Source organism: Musca domestica, unplaced genomic scaffold (genome assembly GCF_030504385.1).
Source record: "Musca domestica strain aabys unplaced genomic scaffold, Musca_domestica.polishedcontigs.V.1.1 39, whole genome shotgun sequence".
NCBI lineage: Eukaryota > Metazoa > Arthropoda > Insecta > Diptera > Muscidae > Musca > Musca domestica.
This window is the reverse complement of record NW_026712326.1, coordinates 6,588,958-6,608,715: the sequence shown is the minus strand read 5'-3', so window position 1 is coordinate 6,608,715 and position 19,758 is coordinate 6,588,958. Positions and strand designations below refer to the sequence as shown.

The 19,758-nt window shown below is 36.3% G+C and overlaps 1 protein-coding gene across 1 annotated transcript; it reads right to left on the bottom strand.

Annotated features, from left to right (window-relative positions):
• Positions 1-3,713: 3,713 nt before the first annotated feature.
• On the bottom strand, positions 3,714-19,327 carry LOC101887314 (uncharacterized). Its single transcript, XM_059126472.1, has 6 exons — positions 19,129-19,327; positions 16,464-16,954; positions 12,362-12,920; positions 9,319-9,546; positions 4,453-4,943; positions 3,714-4,364 (listed from the first exon to the last, which is right to left on the bottom strand). The coding sequence occupies exons 1-6, from the start codon at positions 19,310-19,312 to the stop codon at positions 3,801-3,803; spliced, it is 2,517 nt and encodes an 838-aa protein (XP_058982455.1). The 5' UTR covers positions 19,313-19,327; the 3' UTR covers positions 3,714-3,800.
• Positions 19,328-19,758: the final 431 nt, after the last annotated feature.

Genomic DNA, 19,758 nt, shown 5'->3' with positions numbered 1-19,758 from the left:
GCTGAGTAAGCAATTATCTATTTATTGAAACTCTATAAAATTGGGTACAATTGGGGTATATAGAATACACCGTTGCCAATTAATCAATTCATGTTAAATGTGAAATACCATCATATTATTAAGTCAGCATGACTAGGAGGGGTAGTGGTATAGTTTTAAATAAAATAATATTAGAAACATTTTTTTACTAAAAATTACGGAAAATATAGAAGATGGCTGATATACGCTCTACTTTTCATTTGTAAAAGATTATTATCTAGCATTCAATACGACCAAAATGTGCTCATTGGATTTGGATTCGATTGTACCGACTAAAAACCCACATACGAACCTTTTGGACTTGCGATCACACCGGCACCACTTTTGTGTTACTTTGTCCATGCTCCGCTATTCGTTACGAGATCTTAAAGGGTTGCCTAAGTCCTTCTATTTAATTTTTAATTATTGCTCGCAGAAATTGGACATTGTATTTCAGTTTTGTTATGATTAAATAATTTTTATATGAGCTGTTTGCACTTCTGATCGGAAGTTTTCTCAACGACTGCTTGAGAAGAGAGTATTGTCTGTGTCATCTACATTGTCTGCTCCTTCATACAAGCAGAACGGGGAATTGTTTTTGACATGATTAAATAAATATTTACGTAAAGAACAATGTACGGAAATCATATGTTATGTACTAGTTTATGTATCCATGCTTTCGCCTTGTCCATTCTTTTATATCTGGGATTATAATCGCTGTCCATCGGCCATTTTTATACCCTCCACCATTGTATGGAGGGTATATTAAGTTTGTCATACCGTTTGCAACACCTCGAAATATACATTTTAGACCCCACAAATTATATTTATTCTTGATCAGCATAAAATTCTATGTTGATTTAGCGATGTCCCTCCGTCTGCGGAAATCACTCTAGCTTCCGAACGAATTGAATTAGATTGATAAAATCTAACTCAAATGTATATTATGTCTGCAGGACTTTTGATATTGAAAATGGGCCATGTAGGTCCACGCTTTGGTATAGCCCCCATATAATGGCACCTGCCGATATTCGGTATTTCCATGATTTTAGCGACATTATTCACCGGAATTGTTCCAAATTTTGTATTTGAAGTTCGTAATGGATACAACAGCCTAAGACAGAAAATTGTCTGTGCTGGTCCACGCCATCGTTTAGCCCCCATATAATGGTACCTTCCGATATTCGGTATTTTGATGATTTTAGCGACATTATTCACCGGAATTGTTCCAAATTTGGTATTTGAAGTTCGTAATGGATATAACAGCCTAAGACAGAAAATTGTCTGTGCTGGTTCACGTATAGCCCCCATATAATGGTACCTCCCGATATTCGGTATTTTGATGATTTTAGCGACATTATTCACCGGAATTGTTCCAAATTTGGTATTTGAAGTTCGTAATGGATACAACATTTCAAGACAGAAAATTGTCTATGCAGGTTCAGGTCTTCGTATAGGCCCCACATCAGTACCTCCCAATATTCGGTATTTTGACGATTTTAGGTACAATACTCACCGAAATTGTTTGAAATGTCGAATTTGAAGTTTGTAATGGATGCTACAGCCTGTGACAGAAAATTGTATATGCAGGTTCAGGTCTCCGTATAGGCCCCATATAACGGTACCTCCCGATATTCGGTATTTTTATGATTTTAGCTACATTATTCACCGTTTATTTCAAGTTTCGAATTGAATATGGTAATGGCTTATAACAAACAATGCCTATGTAGGTCCACGTCGTATAGACCCCAATATAACAGCTTTATTCGGTATTTTTAAGATTTTAACAGAGTTTTTAACGGATATTATTTTTTGAAAATTTCTAAATTCGTTCCAAATGGAGGAGGCCCGGCCGAATTTACTACTTTTTAACTTGTTCAATATATGGTTAAAACTAGTCTTAAACGTGGTCGTAGTCAGTCAGTTAGGATTCCAGCTCGGACCCTTCACTTAATACGAAATTTATTACTTTTCGCTCAATTATAGTACACATTTCCAAGACACCTCCATATCTCACTCCGAGATAACAACAGGGGCCTCAATGTAAAAATTTAAGGATTCCAGCTCTACCCCTTCATCCAGTACCCAATTTAGTGCCACTTAGTACTTTACGAACAATTATAGTACACATTTCCCAAAACAGCTCCTTCTCTCAACTTTAAACACCAACAGTGACATCTATATCAAATGTCCGAATTTCATCTCTCTTCCTTCCCCAATTCCGCAATTTAGTACTACCAAAATTAAGAATTTAATCTCTATCCCTTCACCCAATACCAAATTTAGTACCATTTAGTACTTTTCGTTCAATTATAGTACACATTTCCGAAAAACCTCCATATCTTAACCACAGATATCAGCAGTGATATCTATATAAAATTTCAGGATTTTATATAAATGATTTATTAAGTACTTGGCGTACCATTTACACATTTCCAAAAAAAACCATATTTTAACAAAAGACACAAACAGTAACATCTATATCAAATTTCAGGATTTTGGCTCCATTCCTCCACTCAATACCAAACTTAGTCCTTTTTATACAATTAAAGTGAACATTTCCAAGACACCTCCATATCTCACTCCGAGATAACAATAGGGGCCTCAATGTAAAATTTAAGGATTCCAGCTCAATACCAAATTTAGAACTAATTAGTACTCTTCGAACAATTATAGCACAAATCAAAACCTCCTAAAAATTCAAATAGAGATATCATCAGTAATCTTAATATTAAATTTTAGAATTTTATTTCTATCCCTTCACCCAATGCCAAATATAGTACTCCTCAGAACTTTTCGAACAATTATAGTACACACTTCCAAATCCACCGACAGATCTAAATATAAAATTTCAAAATTGTATCTCTATCCCTTCACACAACTACTAATTATAACACCATTCAGTACTTTTCGTACATTTATAGTACACATTGCCGAAACCACCTGCATATGCCCAGGCTACACATGAACAGCGACCCTAATACAAAATTTTATATTTGAAGTACTATCTGTTTATCAAATACCAAATTTTACAAATTTTGGTACTATTTAGTACGTTAGCAACAGGGACCCTATACAAATTTTCATAAGTCCAGCGTCATCCGTTCACCCTAAACTAAACTGTTTCAAAACGAGTACCTTGTGGTACAGTTCGAACACTTAGTACAGGGCAAAAATTGAGGATTTTTTAAGAATGTTTTTCGAAAACTATGCATGCAACAAAAAACTGTAAGTTTTTAGGAATGATTTTCAAGGATTTTAGGAATGATTTCAAGGATCTTATGAAAAAATGTCTTAATTTTTTTATGAATAATTAGAGAACATCTTGGCTAAAAGCCTTGGGTTTTAAGAGATTATTTTTAAAATTTGGTGTCTGTTAAAATTTTTTGAAATATCTTCTTTATATTTATTTTGGCTCGAGACTCGATAGGAATATTATTGTAAGTTGTAATAATCTCCAATTTTTTAAGCACAGCTGTACACGATCTCCATTTTGTGAACGGTTCGATCTTGACAGAGAATTGTGTATAATGGTTCACATTTTTGTATATCCACAATATAGTGGTATCTACCTATATTTGGATGGTTTTAGTCACAATTATATGGAATTTTTGGGAATTTGTTGCAAATGGTGAGGCAGTGATAAATCCTTCTTTACTTGGTTACATTAAAATAAAATCTTTTTACCAGAAAAATGTAACTAACATCAACATTTATTTAAGTAATACACACGTAATACAACCAAATAAATAGTCTACATAAATTAAGACAATATTCGAAAATCAACTAAGATCAAATGCTCCACGATATTTCAGCCATGGCATTATCACCTCCATGTGTTTGCGATAACGTTCATTCGAGTACATGGCCATTTTGAAGGCAACCGCCTTGTCACTGTCACCGAGGAAATGTTCCAAGTTGGCATCTTTGCTGGGATCCAACAGCACGGCAGCCATAACTCCGGTCGATGTGAACAGACCCCAAATGCCACGTCTATAGAGGGTTATGTGAATATCTCTCAGCGATGGCAATTTCTTGCCATATTTCAACAATTTCAAATTTGCACAGAGATTTTCATGATAGAATTGTATGAAATAATCAAATTTACTTAATTTCAAATCAAAACTGGCTGAGGATAAAATAAAATAGTAGAGATCCTGGGCGGGGCTACCATATTTGGGTAGCTGGTAATCTATCAGATAGGTTTCCTGAACTTCACCCAACTCATTGTGCTGGAACATAATGTTGTTGGCCCAACAATCGCCATGATTTAGGACATTGAAGTCATTGGGATCGATTTTCACAGTTTTGTAGAGTTCATCGAGAAATTCGGAGTGGAGATTTTCCTAAATGAAATGAAAGAAAATAAAAATTGAATATAATTGTTTGTATACTTTCTACTTTTCCCACATCCTACTCATTTCCCTGACTTACCATTTCCTCATAGTACAACTCATGATTCGAATACTTCTTGAGACAGCTCATGAACAACGCATGCATATTGTCGTGCATGGATTTCATCATTGGTTTGGATTCTTCACGGAAAAATCCATAACGATATTTATCTTCATAGCCACCATTCTGTTCGGCATAAACCGCCGATGCAGCATGCCACATGGCCAATTTACGTAGAACTTTCTGCATATGTTCCATATTGAGACCCTCCAGACGATTGACATTTTTAAATCCTTTTGGCGTTAGATTTTCCAACAAAATATACGACTCTTCGGTGGGCAATTCGTAACAGTTCGGACCAAATGTTATTTCCACACCAGCATCGGCATAGAGCTTTTCAAAGGCAGGCACAATCGTTTCATACATACTCTTCTCCACGTCGAACATGTCGTGAGCTTTTAACATTTCACGCACCATATCACTGTCGTGATTGGTTTTCATCATGTAGGATATTGGCTTAACGGAACCATCTGAAAGATATATAAAAGGGGATTGTAAGATTTAGATAGGATAAAATTCTGGTTTTGATAGAGACTGGATTTTGCAGCAAAATGTCATGTTCAAATGCATCCAAAGTCCTTATTTAGTAAGGAAGGAAATCTACTCTACAAAAGATGAAATATTCGGCCTAGAACAACTAAATGGAATAGGTCGAGTTCGCAGAGGGGTAAAATCGGACCATGAAATGAAATAGTAGGGAAATAACTGGTACCGAAATGAAACGGCTCAAGCTAGAATCTTGAAATTGCACGAGGGTAAGTCTTGAACGAGGGTCGGTCTTAGTGTGTAGGCGTGTGATATTGCTTTCGTACCAAAATGTACTAAAAATTTAATGATTTGTATTGGACAAACGGAATGAGCTCTAGTTCTAAAATTTGAAGTAAGAGTCACTGATTGAGTGCAGGATAGATATACCAAAGGGTTTTTGGAAATTCGAACTTTAAGGTTACGAAAAGTTCTAAAGTGGTACAAAAATTCTAAAATGTTACCATTTCATATTATGTCAACGAAAAGAGCTAGATTCATGACGGTGGTTTTGAAAATGTGTACTAAGTGGATAAACTGAACTAAATGGTACTAAATATGGTTCAGCGTGGGCGGATAAAGCTGAAATTTTGTATTAGGGTCCCTTTTGCTGGTAGGTTTGTGATAAAGATGTGGTTTTTGGAAAGGTGCGAAATGTACTAAATAGTACAATAGTGGTACAATTTGGTATTAGGGTATCTGTTTATGTGTAGCTTGGACATGTGGAGGTGTTTTCGAAAATGTATACCAGAATTGCACGAAAAGAACAAAATTTTACAAAATTGAGAACTGGGAGAATGGATAGAGCTGGAATCCCGAAAATTTAAAAAGATATGCCATTGTTGGTGTTTTTGGTTAAGATATGGAGGTGGTTTTGGAAATGAATACTATAATTGTTCGAAAAGTACCGAATGTACTATATTTGGTATTAAGTGAAGGGATGGAGATAAAATTTTTAAATTTGATATTTAGATTACTGATGGTATCTGTGTTTGCGATTTGGCGGTAGTTTGGAAATAAGTACAGTATTTGTACGAAAACTAACAAATGGTACTAAATTTGGTATTGGGTGAAGGTATAGGGCTGGTCTCCCGATGATTTGAATCTTAGAATTTTATGCTGATTATGAATAAATATACAGGGTGAGATAAAAAACTGCAACAAAGTCAAACGCCATAATTTTTATTTTTTTTTTTTAAATTTTATTGAATGAAAGCAAAAATGTCAGAAATAGCATCATTAGGTTTGTTTGAATTGGTCACCTTTGGCACGAATTATGGTCTTCAAACGACCAATGAAACCTTCACACGCTGCCCGAATGTTGCTCTGCGGTATTTCGGTCCATTCCCGGTGAAGCGCTTGCTTGAGGTGATGGATACTTTAGTATTTTTTAGTGCCAACCTTGCTTTCCAAAATACGAGTTCTCCAGACACAATAGTCCAACGGATTGGTATCCGGAGATTTTGGTAGCCATTGTGCGCTGGAAATGAAGCGAGTAACCTCATTTTGTAACCATTCTTGGGTGGCGCGTGCTGAGTGCGTCAGTGCGGAGTCCTGTTGGAATGTCCAAGATCTGCGGCCAAAATGTTTGCGTGCCCAAGGCTTTAATACACCCTCCAGAATATTTTCTCGATAATATTCGGCATTTGTTCTGATGCCACAGTCGATTAATACGAGTGGAGAGCGACCATCGGCTGTTATGGCGGCCAACACCATCACCATGGTCGGCGCTTGAGTTCTGTTGGCCAACTGAAGGTGCACATTTTTAGCTGACCTCTTTGGCAAATGAACACGATCATTATGTTTGTTTACAAACTGCAGGACAACGAATGTTTTCTCATCGGAGAGAGAAAAAACCAAATTCGGCAGTTCACAACTTTTGCCAAGTGAATGCACTCTTTAGCTCTTTTCTTTCTGTTGCGGTGTAAATTCTTGCACTTTTTGGAATTTCAATGGCTTTACCCCGAGCTCATTTTTCAATATTTGCCGAATGGAATATATATGTTCAGCTCACGAGCCATTTTTCGGCCACTGCAACGTGGGTTTCGATCAAGTCGCTTCTTTACATTTCGAACCATTTATGCTGATGTTGTTTTCTTCCGTCCACTTCCTTGACATCGGGCTACGCTACCAGTATCACGATAACGAGCGATGGTACGAGACACAAAAGATTTATTTAAATGCTGGGGTACTCTAACGATAGCCAATTGTGGTTTTCCAGCCAAATATAAAGGAATCACACTATCACGCTTGAATTCCATGACGAATAACTTTTTTCCTGAAAAATTCTCACCAAAATGCTTTTGTACGCTTGTAAAAAATATAATGAGCTGTCACTGGAATAATTTTAACAGCTGTCGGACGAGTGGCTTAGAAAGGACAGCAGTCTGAAATTGGTTGCAGTTTTTTCGTCTCACCCTGTATTTCATGTTTTTATACCCTACAACACTATGTGTTGGGGGTATTATAAGTTTTATTGGGCCAAAAATTATGTAACGCCTCGAAATATTGGTTTCCCACATAGGAAAGTATATATGGACCTTCTTATCTCACCGAGCTGAGTCGATCTAGCTATGCATGTCCGTCCGTCCGTCTCTATATGTTAATTTGTAATCACTCTACAGGTCGCAATTATGGCCCGATCTTCACGAAATTTAGAATGGAGGTGGAGCTAGGGCCAGCATAGAATCCTATTGCTTTTGGAGATGATCTCATAATATTTAGGGGTTGAAATGCACCAAAAATTGAAAAATTTCCTGAGTTTGCAGTTGCTCTACAGATTTTGATGGTCATCGGGTAAGTTAATATATCGGATATATATAGCGGAATTTATACAAAGTATATATACAAAGGAAGGGGATGTTAGCTAGAATGCTTATATCTCAAGAATGGCTGGACTGATTTTGACAAATTTTATGAATTCGGAATGCCTTCTTGACATAAAAGAATAGAATCTGAAAAAAAACCATAAAAAGATGCCAACAATGATGTTAATATTGATTTTGTAGTATTTTGTGACATTTTTTCTATTTTTTCATATTTTTATTGCATGCAATTTTTTTCATTCGACTTATAATATTGAAGTGTTTATTTTGTAATATATATTTTTTTCACCTTACAACACAGGTTGGGGTTATTATATACGGATTGCATTTATTGTCTGATCATCACAAAAATTTTCACAAGGGTAGGATTAGGCTCAGAAGGGCTAGGCCTATTATTTTCAAAGATGTCCGCAATATATCGAGGGGTTAAAATGGATCAACAACTAAAAATGTTCCTGATTTTGCAGCTGTTATAAAGGTCACAAATAGACACTAATGGACACGAAATCTCGCATGAAGTTAGAGTTAAGGACAGCGGGTAGAATGGACCACTACTTTTGTGTGGAAAATTACCAACATTACTTACAGGCAATATCCGAAATACACAAAAGGCGAACTTCTGGCTTTTTTGTGCTGATTTCGTTGACGAATATGGCCAAATATCGTAGATAAGCATATCATACAGATTACTCTATCATATAGATTACTCTAAATTGGAGATACAGAGGGGCCCCTTACTTTCGCGAAATATTTCGGGGTTCAATTGAACCAAAAGTAGAAAAAAATCTGATTACACAATTGAAGCCAATCGACACGTCTGAGAAGAGAGTTAAAGACAAAGAAGAAGTCTAGCCTTTTGGATGACCATTGGATTATATTTAGCTGTAAAATGGACCACACAACTAAATGCACGACGGTGTACGTAAACATTGGGCAAATGTTCCTGGTGACATAATTTCAAAAGCGAAATCTTCCAAAATGGATTTGGACATAAGGGGGCTTCTAACATATTGTAGTGTTGTAGGGTATCACATGGTCGGCCCCGCACGACTATAGCCTTTGCTTACTTGTTTTTTTGTTTTGTTTTGGAAAAACATTCCAATATCTCATAAAAATAACCCTTTACCACCCATACTCAGAATTCTTGAAAACAGTATGAACTACTGTCAGCATTGTTTAACATAATTAATCACCTGGGCAATGCATTTCAATGTGTTATTCAAAACGTCTATGTATATTTGTTTTCTCACATAATTTATTTAAATTAATTTTTGAACTAAAACTTGTTTTCACTAGTTTTGACACAATACCAATAAAGATTTCATAATATCTTTTCTTAATACTTTTTTCAATGTGTTTTTTTCAATAATTTATCACGAAATGCTAATTCATGACACTTTCTATTGTTAGTTTTCATTAAGCGTCGTTTTTATTTTGGAAAACTTTTAAATTGAAATTTTTGATTCACTCTTTTTTCACTTGTCTGTGGCCTTACCATCTAATTCCGATTCGATTTCTATTCTTAACATAACCGTGGCATAATTTTCTCCAGCTCCCGCAGCTGGTTTGACTTCGAACTTTTTAATGTTTTTGAAACCTTTTACGGTTTTCTTTAGTACATCTTCGAAAAGGTTTGCTTTGATCCATTTCGGAATAGTATCTGTAGCACTGCCGCTTGCGTGACCCGCCATTTTCAAAACTATACTTAACGTAACAAAGTTTATTTAACTACTGACTGGCTGGCTAGCTGAGCTTCTGATGATCACGGCGATACTCAGTAGCAGCTATGTTGTGTCGACAGGTTGCTCGCTGTGCTTTCGTTTGAGCTTTGAATTTTCGGGAGAGAATTATTAATGAGCAGCGACGCACACACACATTCACACATAACCGTGCTGTAGTTTCTCTTGATGTGTTCTTAATGACGGTAGAAATTTTCAAAATTTGATTATTTTAATTGGAGTTTTTAAATAGATATTTTTGGATACACACATAATTTTTGGGATGTTTGATAATTTTGAAAAAAAACAATTAAATTGATCTTAACACACGGGACAAGTATGAACAGAGTTAAATTTCCTCGGCCTAATCTCCTCCGCCATGAGAAAAAATAAAAAGTTATAAAAATTAAATTACCCGATTTCAACATTCAAAAGAGTTCCAAGTAAAGTTGCAAATGCAAGTGAAATCGGTTTTTGAATACAGTTGAATTCTTTAAAATGCTATAAGTGGGCGGTACCGCTCTGTATACAGGATGAGATGAAAAAACAGCAACCATCTTCAGACTGCTATCATTTCTAAGCCGCTCGTCCGACAGCCGTTAAAATTATTCCAGTGGTAGTTCCTTATATTGTTCACAAGCGTACAAAAGCATTTCGTGAGAAAATAAAAAAAGTTATTGGTGATGGAATTTAAGCATGATAGTCTGATTTTTTAATATTTGAAAACCACAAGTAGCTATCGTTAGAGAACTCCAGCATTTAAATGTGAATAACTCTTTTGTGTCTCGTACCATCACTGGTTTCCGTGATATTGATAGCGTAGCTTGACGTCAAGGAAGTCGGCAGAAAACAGCAACATCAGCAGTAATGGTTCGAAACCCTCGTCGCAGTGGCCGAAAAATGGCTTGTGAGTTTAACACATGGCAATATCTCATTCGGCAAATATTGAAAAATGAGCTCGGGGTAAAACCATTGAAATTCAAAAAAGTGCAAGAACTTACACCGCAGCAGAAAGAAAATAAACTCAAAAGTTATAAAGAGTTGCTTCGCTGGCCGAGAGTGGTGAACTGCCGAATTTGTTTCTCTCCGATGAGAAAACATTCATTGTCTAGCTGCTTGCAAGCTGAAAATGTGCACCTTCGGATGGGCACCAGAACTCAAGCGCCGGCCATGGTGATGGTGTGAGCTGCCATAACAGCCGATGGTCGCTCTCTGCTCGTATTAATCGACCATGGCATCAGAATAAATGCCAAACGTTATCGTGAAAATATGCTGGAGTGTGTATTGAAGCCTTGGGCACGCAAACATTTTGGCCGCAGACCTTGGACATTTCAACAGGACTCAGCACCATTGCACTCAGCACGCGCCACCTGAGGATGATTGCAAATGATCCTCGCTTCATTTCTATCGCACAATGTCCACCAAAATCTCCGGATACCAATCCGTTTGACTATTGTGTCTGGAGTATTTTGGAAACAGGGTTGGCACTAAAAAAATACCAAAGTGTCGATCACCTCAAACAAGCGCTTCGCCGGGAATGGGCCAAAATACCGCAGAGCAACATTCGGACAGCGTGTGTTTCGTGCCAAAGGTGACAAATTCGAATAAATCTAAATTTATTCTAAAATTTGATGCTATTTCCGACATGTTTTGCTTTCATTCAATAAAATTAAAAAAAAAAAAAAAATTAAAAAATTATGGCGTTTGACTTTGTTGCAGTTTTTTATCTCACACTGTACATTATTATTGATCTGTGTTGTACACAGGCCCAGAGTCGGCGTGCCCTCCTTCGTCGCGTAATTTTAGTAGAGCTGCGGGTAGCAAATGCTTCCTTCTTTGTGTGGTGGAGATTTCCTGGTAGTCCAGGAATTGTTCCACTTTCCTATTCATCATCATGATGTCTATCCGGCTGAGATCTTTGGAGTTAAAGATGTTGCTCTTGGACGGTCGTCAGTATATTCCATTCTCATCAAGTGTTGGCCTCATTCCTAAACACAATGCCAAGATCCTTTTTTCCCGTTGAGCCGAAGATGTATCAGGTCAAATGGCAAGGGAGTAAGTTATTATGGGCCGGATAATTTTTTCTGTTGATAAGAAGTTTTACATCCAGCGACAGTTGAGGAGATCGCGTAAACTTTCCATGGAGTAATTTCAGTTTGAAATCGAAATAGGTGCCCAAGCACTTTCTCACCTGCGTTTTTGCTTAAAACTTTTACAAAAATTTCTTCAAAGTACAAATATTGTTCGAGTGAAAATCGAAATCACGGAATCTGTTCGGAGTTTTACAAAAGTGACTGTTTGTGAGCAGTGACCAGGACGAGAGGTTTGTAAAGATATTGGATTGTGCGAAATTTGAAGAAAATCGGACAGTCATATCACATTTTAGGTGACTTGTGATTTTTCAGATTATTGAGCCATTACGGGTAAGGTCTGATATAAATATTTCGATGTGTAGAAATTTTACAAAGTCGTATATTGCCTTCTCTTTCTATGAGATATACCATTAACTGACAATTTGTGTCGGAAACGTCAGAAAGAGTGAACCAATATTGTCCTATTAAATATAGATCTACTTTAATAGGAAGTTTGGACCAAATCGAATACTTCCTTCGAGCGTACCCTCCAGGCAAAGGGGATGGACATAGCTTTCGACGAATAACATTTTTCTCCATCAAAGATTAAACCTTCTCTAATAAAAAACTAAGGAGATAAATATTTCATTGCCACTGGTCTTTGTTTTTTTTTTTTTTTAACTTAGTTTATTCATTTTTTCATAAAAAGTACAAAAATTAAGACTTTTATGGAAACACAATTACTAACTAAGGTCAAATGCTCCACGATATTTAAGCCATGGCATTACAGCTTCCATATGTTTGCGATACCGGTCGTTGGAATACATGGCCATTTTAAAAGCCACAGCCTTTTCGCCGTCACCAAAGAAATACTCAAAGTTGGCATCTTTAATGGGATCCACAAGTACAGCGGCCATAATCCCCTTTGCCGTAAAAACACCCCAGACGCCATGGCGGATGAGTATGGCATGAATATCTCTCAGTGTTGGCAGTTTCTTCCGATATTTCAATAATTTTAGATTTTCATAGAGTATATCATGATATAATTTTATGAAATAATCAAATTCACTTAATTTTACATCATAGTGGGCGGATGATAAAATGAAGTAGTATAAATCCAGAGCAGGACTGCCATATTTGGGCAGTTGATAATCTATCAAATAGGTTTCCTGAATATTACCCTCATTGTTGTATTGGAACATAATATTATTTGACCAACAATCACCATGATTTAAGACATTAAACTCGTTGGGATCGATTTCAATGGTGCGATATAGATCTTCGAGATATTTCGGCTGAAAAGCATCCTGAGAGAGAGAAAGCCGACAAAACATTAGTAAAATATCAAATTCAATTGAAAACTACGGAGAAAAGAGAATAGGTGTTAGGTGTTAGAAAAGAGATTAGATATTAAAATAATTAAAATCTGCTGGGACAGTGAAATATATAAATATAATTATAATGAAATGAGCAAAATTCGAGGATTTTTTTGGCTACAAAATAACATTTTATAAAGATGCATATATTATTTATAAAATGGTGAAGGTGAGGTACTACAGTACTTGAATATAACGGACTGCCCCCTAGTGATAATGAGTAATAACAACATCAAAAACTACAATCGAATTCACCTATCGGCGAATAGCTGACTTAAATTAAATTACTCCGTCTAAAGAAAATATACGGCTTCGGAATGCACAGCATAGTATAAAAAGGAGGTATCTTAGAGTTGTTTGACGCATAGAAGATCTTGATCATTTAATCTATAATGAACCTAAGCATAATAATCAAACAATTGACTACTATTTACAAAAAAGATAGCTTCAAGGGCTACTTGGAGAACATTGAGGTGAATTCGAAAACATATGGGAAGTTCAAGAGGGCCGCTGGTCTATCATTCCGTCTGCCTATAAAATAAACTATAAACAGTGATGGAGGGATTACCTCGGATAACACACAAGAAGATGAGATTCTGGAAGGCAATATACAGGATATGCATCAGTTCGAAGAAATACTAGACAAGGTCAACACAGCAGTGAAAATCACGTTCGCTCAAAGCAAATGGGATTTGTTGATCCAGACATGGTCGGATCCACTATAATAAGAAGGAGACCGGATGAGACATGTTGCATCGGCAAGGTCCCCGGCATTGCTGTATAGAAGTCTGGTAAAGGCATCGTCATTTTCCGCGCAATATTATTTAACAACTATTCCCAATAGCCTGAAGGGGGCATCAATGGTACCAATTTCGAAGCTAAGAGTAGATGCCACGCTGAGGGGGAGCTATAGACGGATTTTTTCTGTTATCGCCCTTTGGAAAGCTGTTTGAACATTTCCTACTGCGCCAAATCAACGGGATCACCGAAGAGAGGAGGATATTAAAGGAATGTCATTTCGAATATAGAGCAAAACACTCTACTATTCATGAACTAGGAGCCTTTACCATATACGTCACGGATGGTTTTAAGTCCAAAATGGGAATAACAATTGTTGTGGACTTCGCCAAAGCCTTTGATACTGTATCGCAAAGTGACGTTGTATGCCAAATGCATGTTTCCTCCAGGACTGGACAGTTCGGGTTTGAGTTGTTGACAAACTGTCTAATCAACGACTGTTAAAAGCGGGTGTTCAGCAGGGGTCGCTGCTTGGACAGGTCTTGTTCAACATATTTGTTAGCGACATTCTTGGACCGCCTGAAGAAGGTTTACTGATTATATACGCCGATGACATTTTTTGGTGCTATGAGATCGCGCCGGAAGCACAGTGAAAAGAAGATTTAACGCATACATAAATACGATCCATAACAACATCAACAAATAGAGACTACGAAATATTCGATAGTTGCAGTCACGTGGACTATGTGCTGTCAAAAGCTAAAGAAATTAGGCTATTCCGGGTGCGAGGAGGACTATGGCCAGATGTTAAACGGTTCATAACAATCTATTCATTCTTCGGCTCAAATGGAAAGAATAATGATATGGGAAGAAGTATCTTGGCATCATGTTTAGGAATGAAAACAATACCTGGAATACCAAGAGGAAGTCCCCTATAAAAATAAAAACAAAGAAGGAAGAATGCTCTACGTAAGTATCACAAATTTGACGCCGACTCTGAGCATGTCTACAATAGAGCTCACTAATAATATAGTTTGTATATAGTTTAAGTTTATGTAGATTTAAGATTTTAAGTTCATTTTGTTTTAGCCTTTTTTAAACTTTTAGGGTGTGTCTATATTAAAGCATGTTGTACATTTTAATATAAGAAAATGGCAAATTCAAAATTGTTCGAGGCCATACTTGAAAAATGTGACAAATGAGACATAGACAAATGAGACCAGATCACCTTCAAGGGTAATAGCTCCACATAGCTCCAGGCAATATTCGCCTCATCTTGAAATTGGAGGGCAAAATATATATGGGCATGATATAGCAACTTTCGATTTGTTAAGCCTATTGACTTTATACTTAGAAAAATCAAGTTTATAGGGGCCTACCTACGTTACTGAAGGGTTACTGCTAAAAGTAAGATTACTTATTTTCAAACAGATAATAGTACAACTAATTTCATGTGCCTTTCCTATTGGGTTTGGGTTATTTTCCACCCAAACGGAGAGTCGAATTGTTATGTCCTGTTTGGTTCCAGTGAGAAGATGAAACCAGTAATTTACCTGTCGATAGGATAGCATATGAGTCCATCGACTTTAGCCGAATAGGTTAATTTCTAATGGATAGCGCTCCAAGTTTCCAAGAGAGAGTTGCATTCGGCTCGTACACGAAACAGATGTGCAAAGGTTAACTCGGGCCAATTATAGGTAACCTGGTGGTTTACTAACAATAAATGTCCCCGTTTATTACGTACCGCAGTAGCGGGTGTAGCATCTTCTGTAAATATTGTGTAGTACATATAGTGAAGAGCTAAGTGGGGTTTATAACATTCCCTTGGCAATAGTGGCTGTAGCTAGTCTTTCGATGAAGTTGAGTGGGATTTCTAACGTTCCTTTGGTTTAACATTTGTGGAGAGTGTTCGGTCTCTGGGGTTTCCAACATTCCCTTTACTTCTAAGAGTATTCTGTGACGTCATTAGAGTTGAATAAGGTTTCTTCCCTTCCCGTTCCCTTTATTCTAAAATTTGCGGAGTGTGCATATTCAACGTTCTCTTTATTAAAAATCTGCCGTCCATTTAACATCATTGCCAACATCGACAACAACGTTACGAATGGAGGACTCACCATTTTTTATTTGTCTGCTGTTTTGAATCCGATCGCCGTATAATGTGTTTCGTATAAATGACGACCCTGGCTTACCCTAGTTTCAAAGTGAGAAAACACGTCGTTCCGCTATTGTTCTTGATATTCCATATATTCTAATATAGACTCTGCTGAGTCTATAAAAATATATGTCGTAAAAATACACGATTATAGTTCTGTAGGGGCGATCTAAATATTTCTTAAAAATCTTTGGGTTGGAGCCAAAAACTCAGGAGTACAGCTACGTTAGGGCTTTTAAAACTGTCTTTAAAAATATATCTTTTAAAAATCCTCGAAGATAGCTATTTCTTAAAATCATGAATATAGCTCTTATGAGACTTTAAAAAAACAAACAAATCACGATTCTAGCTCTGTTGAGGCTTTTTTTATAGCTCTGTAGGGGGTTGGAAAAATTTCACAATATTATATTCTTTTAATATACACGAATGCTGATCTGTAAACCAGGATGCTCTGATCGGCCCCTAGAATCACTTTCTGGGCTCTACATTTTTAAACACATATAGTTGGTCATTTTCTTAAAATTGGTTTCTAAATTATGGTCTCATGGGACCTTTAAAAATTACATTTATTTCAATTGACTCACCAACTCATCGGCATATATTTCACTATTCGAATACTTGTGAAGACAACTCATCAGCAGAGAATGCAAACTATTATGCATCGACTCGATCATTGCTTTAGCTTCTTCACGAAAAAACCCGTAACGATATTTATCATCGTAGTCACCATTTTCTTGGGCATATACCGCCGATGCGGCATGCCACATGGCCAATCTACGTAGAACCATTTCCATGTGCTGTTTATTGAGACCTTCCAGTCGATTGATGTTTTTAAATCCTTTGGGTGTTAGATTTTCCAAAAGTATGTGCGATTCTTCTGTGGGCAAGTCGTAGCATGTTGGACCAAATTTAATTATAATTCCAGCATCGGCATATAGCTTCTCGAAAGCAGGTACAATTTGTTCATATACACTTTTTTCCAAAGCAAACATATTGTCGGCATTAAGTATTTTTCGTATCTCCTCATTTTCGTGATTCGTTTTCAGCATGAAAGACGTTGATTGTGCGGAGCCATCTGGAATAGAAATTGGAGGGATCATTGAAAAAGGAGGGTTTTTCGGGCTCAATCATATAAGGGAATTTGTCGCACGCATCCTCAGGAGGCAAATAGGAGAAATGTATGTAGTATGACCATCCACTACGTATATTACGGACAATGCAAAGAACTTGTGTGACACACTCTTATAAGGAAAAGTATAATTTTTTGGGAAAAATAAATGATTGACGGAGAGGCTCAGGTGAAGCTTAATATCATCCCATTCTTTAGAGACATGCAGCAACTCACGTCCGTATTCCGATAATAACATACTTTTTTTTTAAGAACTAAAAATACCCCCATGGTTACTGGTGCTTGAGAGTTCGACCAAAATAATCTTCGTATTATTACACTGTGCGATAAAATGCAATTTTTTTCAATAATTACGGGCAAAATCAAGCAGGTTATGAAAGTAGAGTTAAACAAGTAAAAAAGCTGCAAGATCGGCCTGGCTGGACTTTGAATACCCTCCACCATTTGGAACGAATTTGGCAATTCTCAAAAACAATGTTAACAGATTTTATTGTTTCTGTTAAAATCTTAAAAATACCAAATGTAGCTGTTATATTAGGGTCTATACGACGACATGGACCTGCATACGTAACTCTTGTCATAAGCCATTACAATATTCAAATGCGAAACTCAAAATCGGTGAATAATGTAGCTAAAATCATCAAAATACTAAATATCAGGAGGTACCGTTATATGGGGGCTATACGAAAACGTGGATCAGCACAGGCAATTTTCTGTCTTAGGCTGTAGTATCCATTACAAACTTCAAACACCACATTTGAAACAATTCCGGTGAATAATGTCGCCAAAATCATCAAAATACCGAATATCGGGAGTTATCGTTATATGGGGGTTATACGAAGACGTGGACCTACACTAACCTACACCTAACTTATGAGAAATATAAATATTCCAAAAAGTGTCCCGTTGTGGGGAAGGTACCGGAAGAGGTGGGCAGATATCTTTCATCACTACACCAGGTATTAAAAAATATTTGGACATGTGAAAATTAAATCGAATCGGATGCTTATTTCGCATTTTATTCTTTCGTTCTGTTATTCAAAAATTGGCCCACTTTGTGGGCGTGCCACCAGGAGGAGTGAAGCGATATACCCCTTTTTCACATTAGATCTTGTGTTGATAGCAATGTTGATAAGTGCCGAGCTTGAAAGTAATCGGATGCTGATTTTGCGTATCAGAATGATTATTTAACAATTTTACCCTTTGTGGAGAGAGGTACTTGATGAATATTAACCCTTTTCGCACGTGACCTAGAACTGATAAAAATATTTGGATTGATATTGGGAATGTAGCTGCTTGTTTACTTTATTAATATGTCCCTTTCATAGGAGGAGGATTTATATATTTTGTCTAGTCTGCATTTCTAGGTCTTTGTAGCGCTGTAGGATATAATAAATAAAATAATGTTCGGTTCAAACAAAAGAAAATTAAATGCCAACTGAAGTTCTTTTGTTCTAGGAGCAGTGGTGCTCAAAACCGTGTTCTAGAACATGAACAGAAAAAAGAGATAATTTAAGAGAAAATTAAAATTCTGTTTTCCTTTATATTTTACGGTTCTATTTAATTGTTTTTAAATACGAATGTTTGCCAAAATAATTTATAAAGCAAATGGATAAAAAATATTTGTATAAATAATGACTTAACACTGTTCTGTTCTTGATTTAAATAAACAAAGAGAAATTTGACTGAAAAGAGATATTTCTTCATGAGCACCGCTGTTCTAGGAGTTAGAACATTTCTAATTTAAATAGTGACCAATATTTACTCTTTCGCTTATCTTTGGCGTGCGGTTTACTCGCTGAATCACTCTCTTCTTAACACCATCTATGACAATTATTTTATTGAAAAAAAAAAAACATGTTCCCAACCAGTAACGATAAGTACTTGAGATTTAATTGTTTATGAATGTATACAAAATAATATTTTCATACAAAATTATTTACTTTTTAAACCAGTTTTTTAATATCAAACTATTATTACTAAATACTGGAAATTATAAAAATTTGTCAGACTTTCAGGTTATTATTTTTCTCTAAAACAACAACAAGCAATTTAAAACTCTCTCTCTCTCTCTTTTTCTTTACATATGAGGCTCACGACTTGTTTACTTTTTATCTTACCATCTAATTCCGCTTCAATTTGCACTTTCAGCATAACCGTAGCATAATTTTCGCCCGTTCCGGATCCTGGATAAACCTCGAATTTCCGTATACACCGATACCCTTTAATGGTTTTCTTGAGCACACTTTCGAAAAGATTCGCATTGATCCATTTTGGTATAGAAGTGTTCGCGTCACCAGTCATACTTGAACTTAGAAAGTTTATTCAACTACTGAGCAGGGGGTTGCGACGATCACAGATGATCAGTGAGTGACATCCAGAATATCTGAAGCCCACTTGCCGGCTAGTTTTCTATTGAAGCTTTTAAATTGCCTAAGAGAATTTCGAATGTTTTGTCAAACACGCATAGCTACCAGTTCTCTTAATTGTTTTTAGATGAAAACAGTCTTCTATTATCTATTATTTGTTTTTTTTTGTTTATTTTTCTTAATATTAGGCATAACAAAACCAGATTGGATTTATTAATTGTTGTACCTTTAGAAACGAAACAACATGTGGGACTCGACAAAAATTGTCGCTTTTACACTATGGATGCATGGTGGTTGTGGTTTTTTATAGAGGTTTACATAAATACTCTACATATTATGCCTATATAAACACGGATTGTAAATATCATTGGATATGGGTAA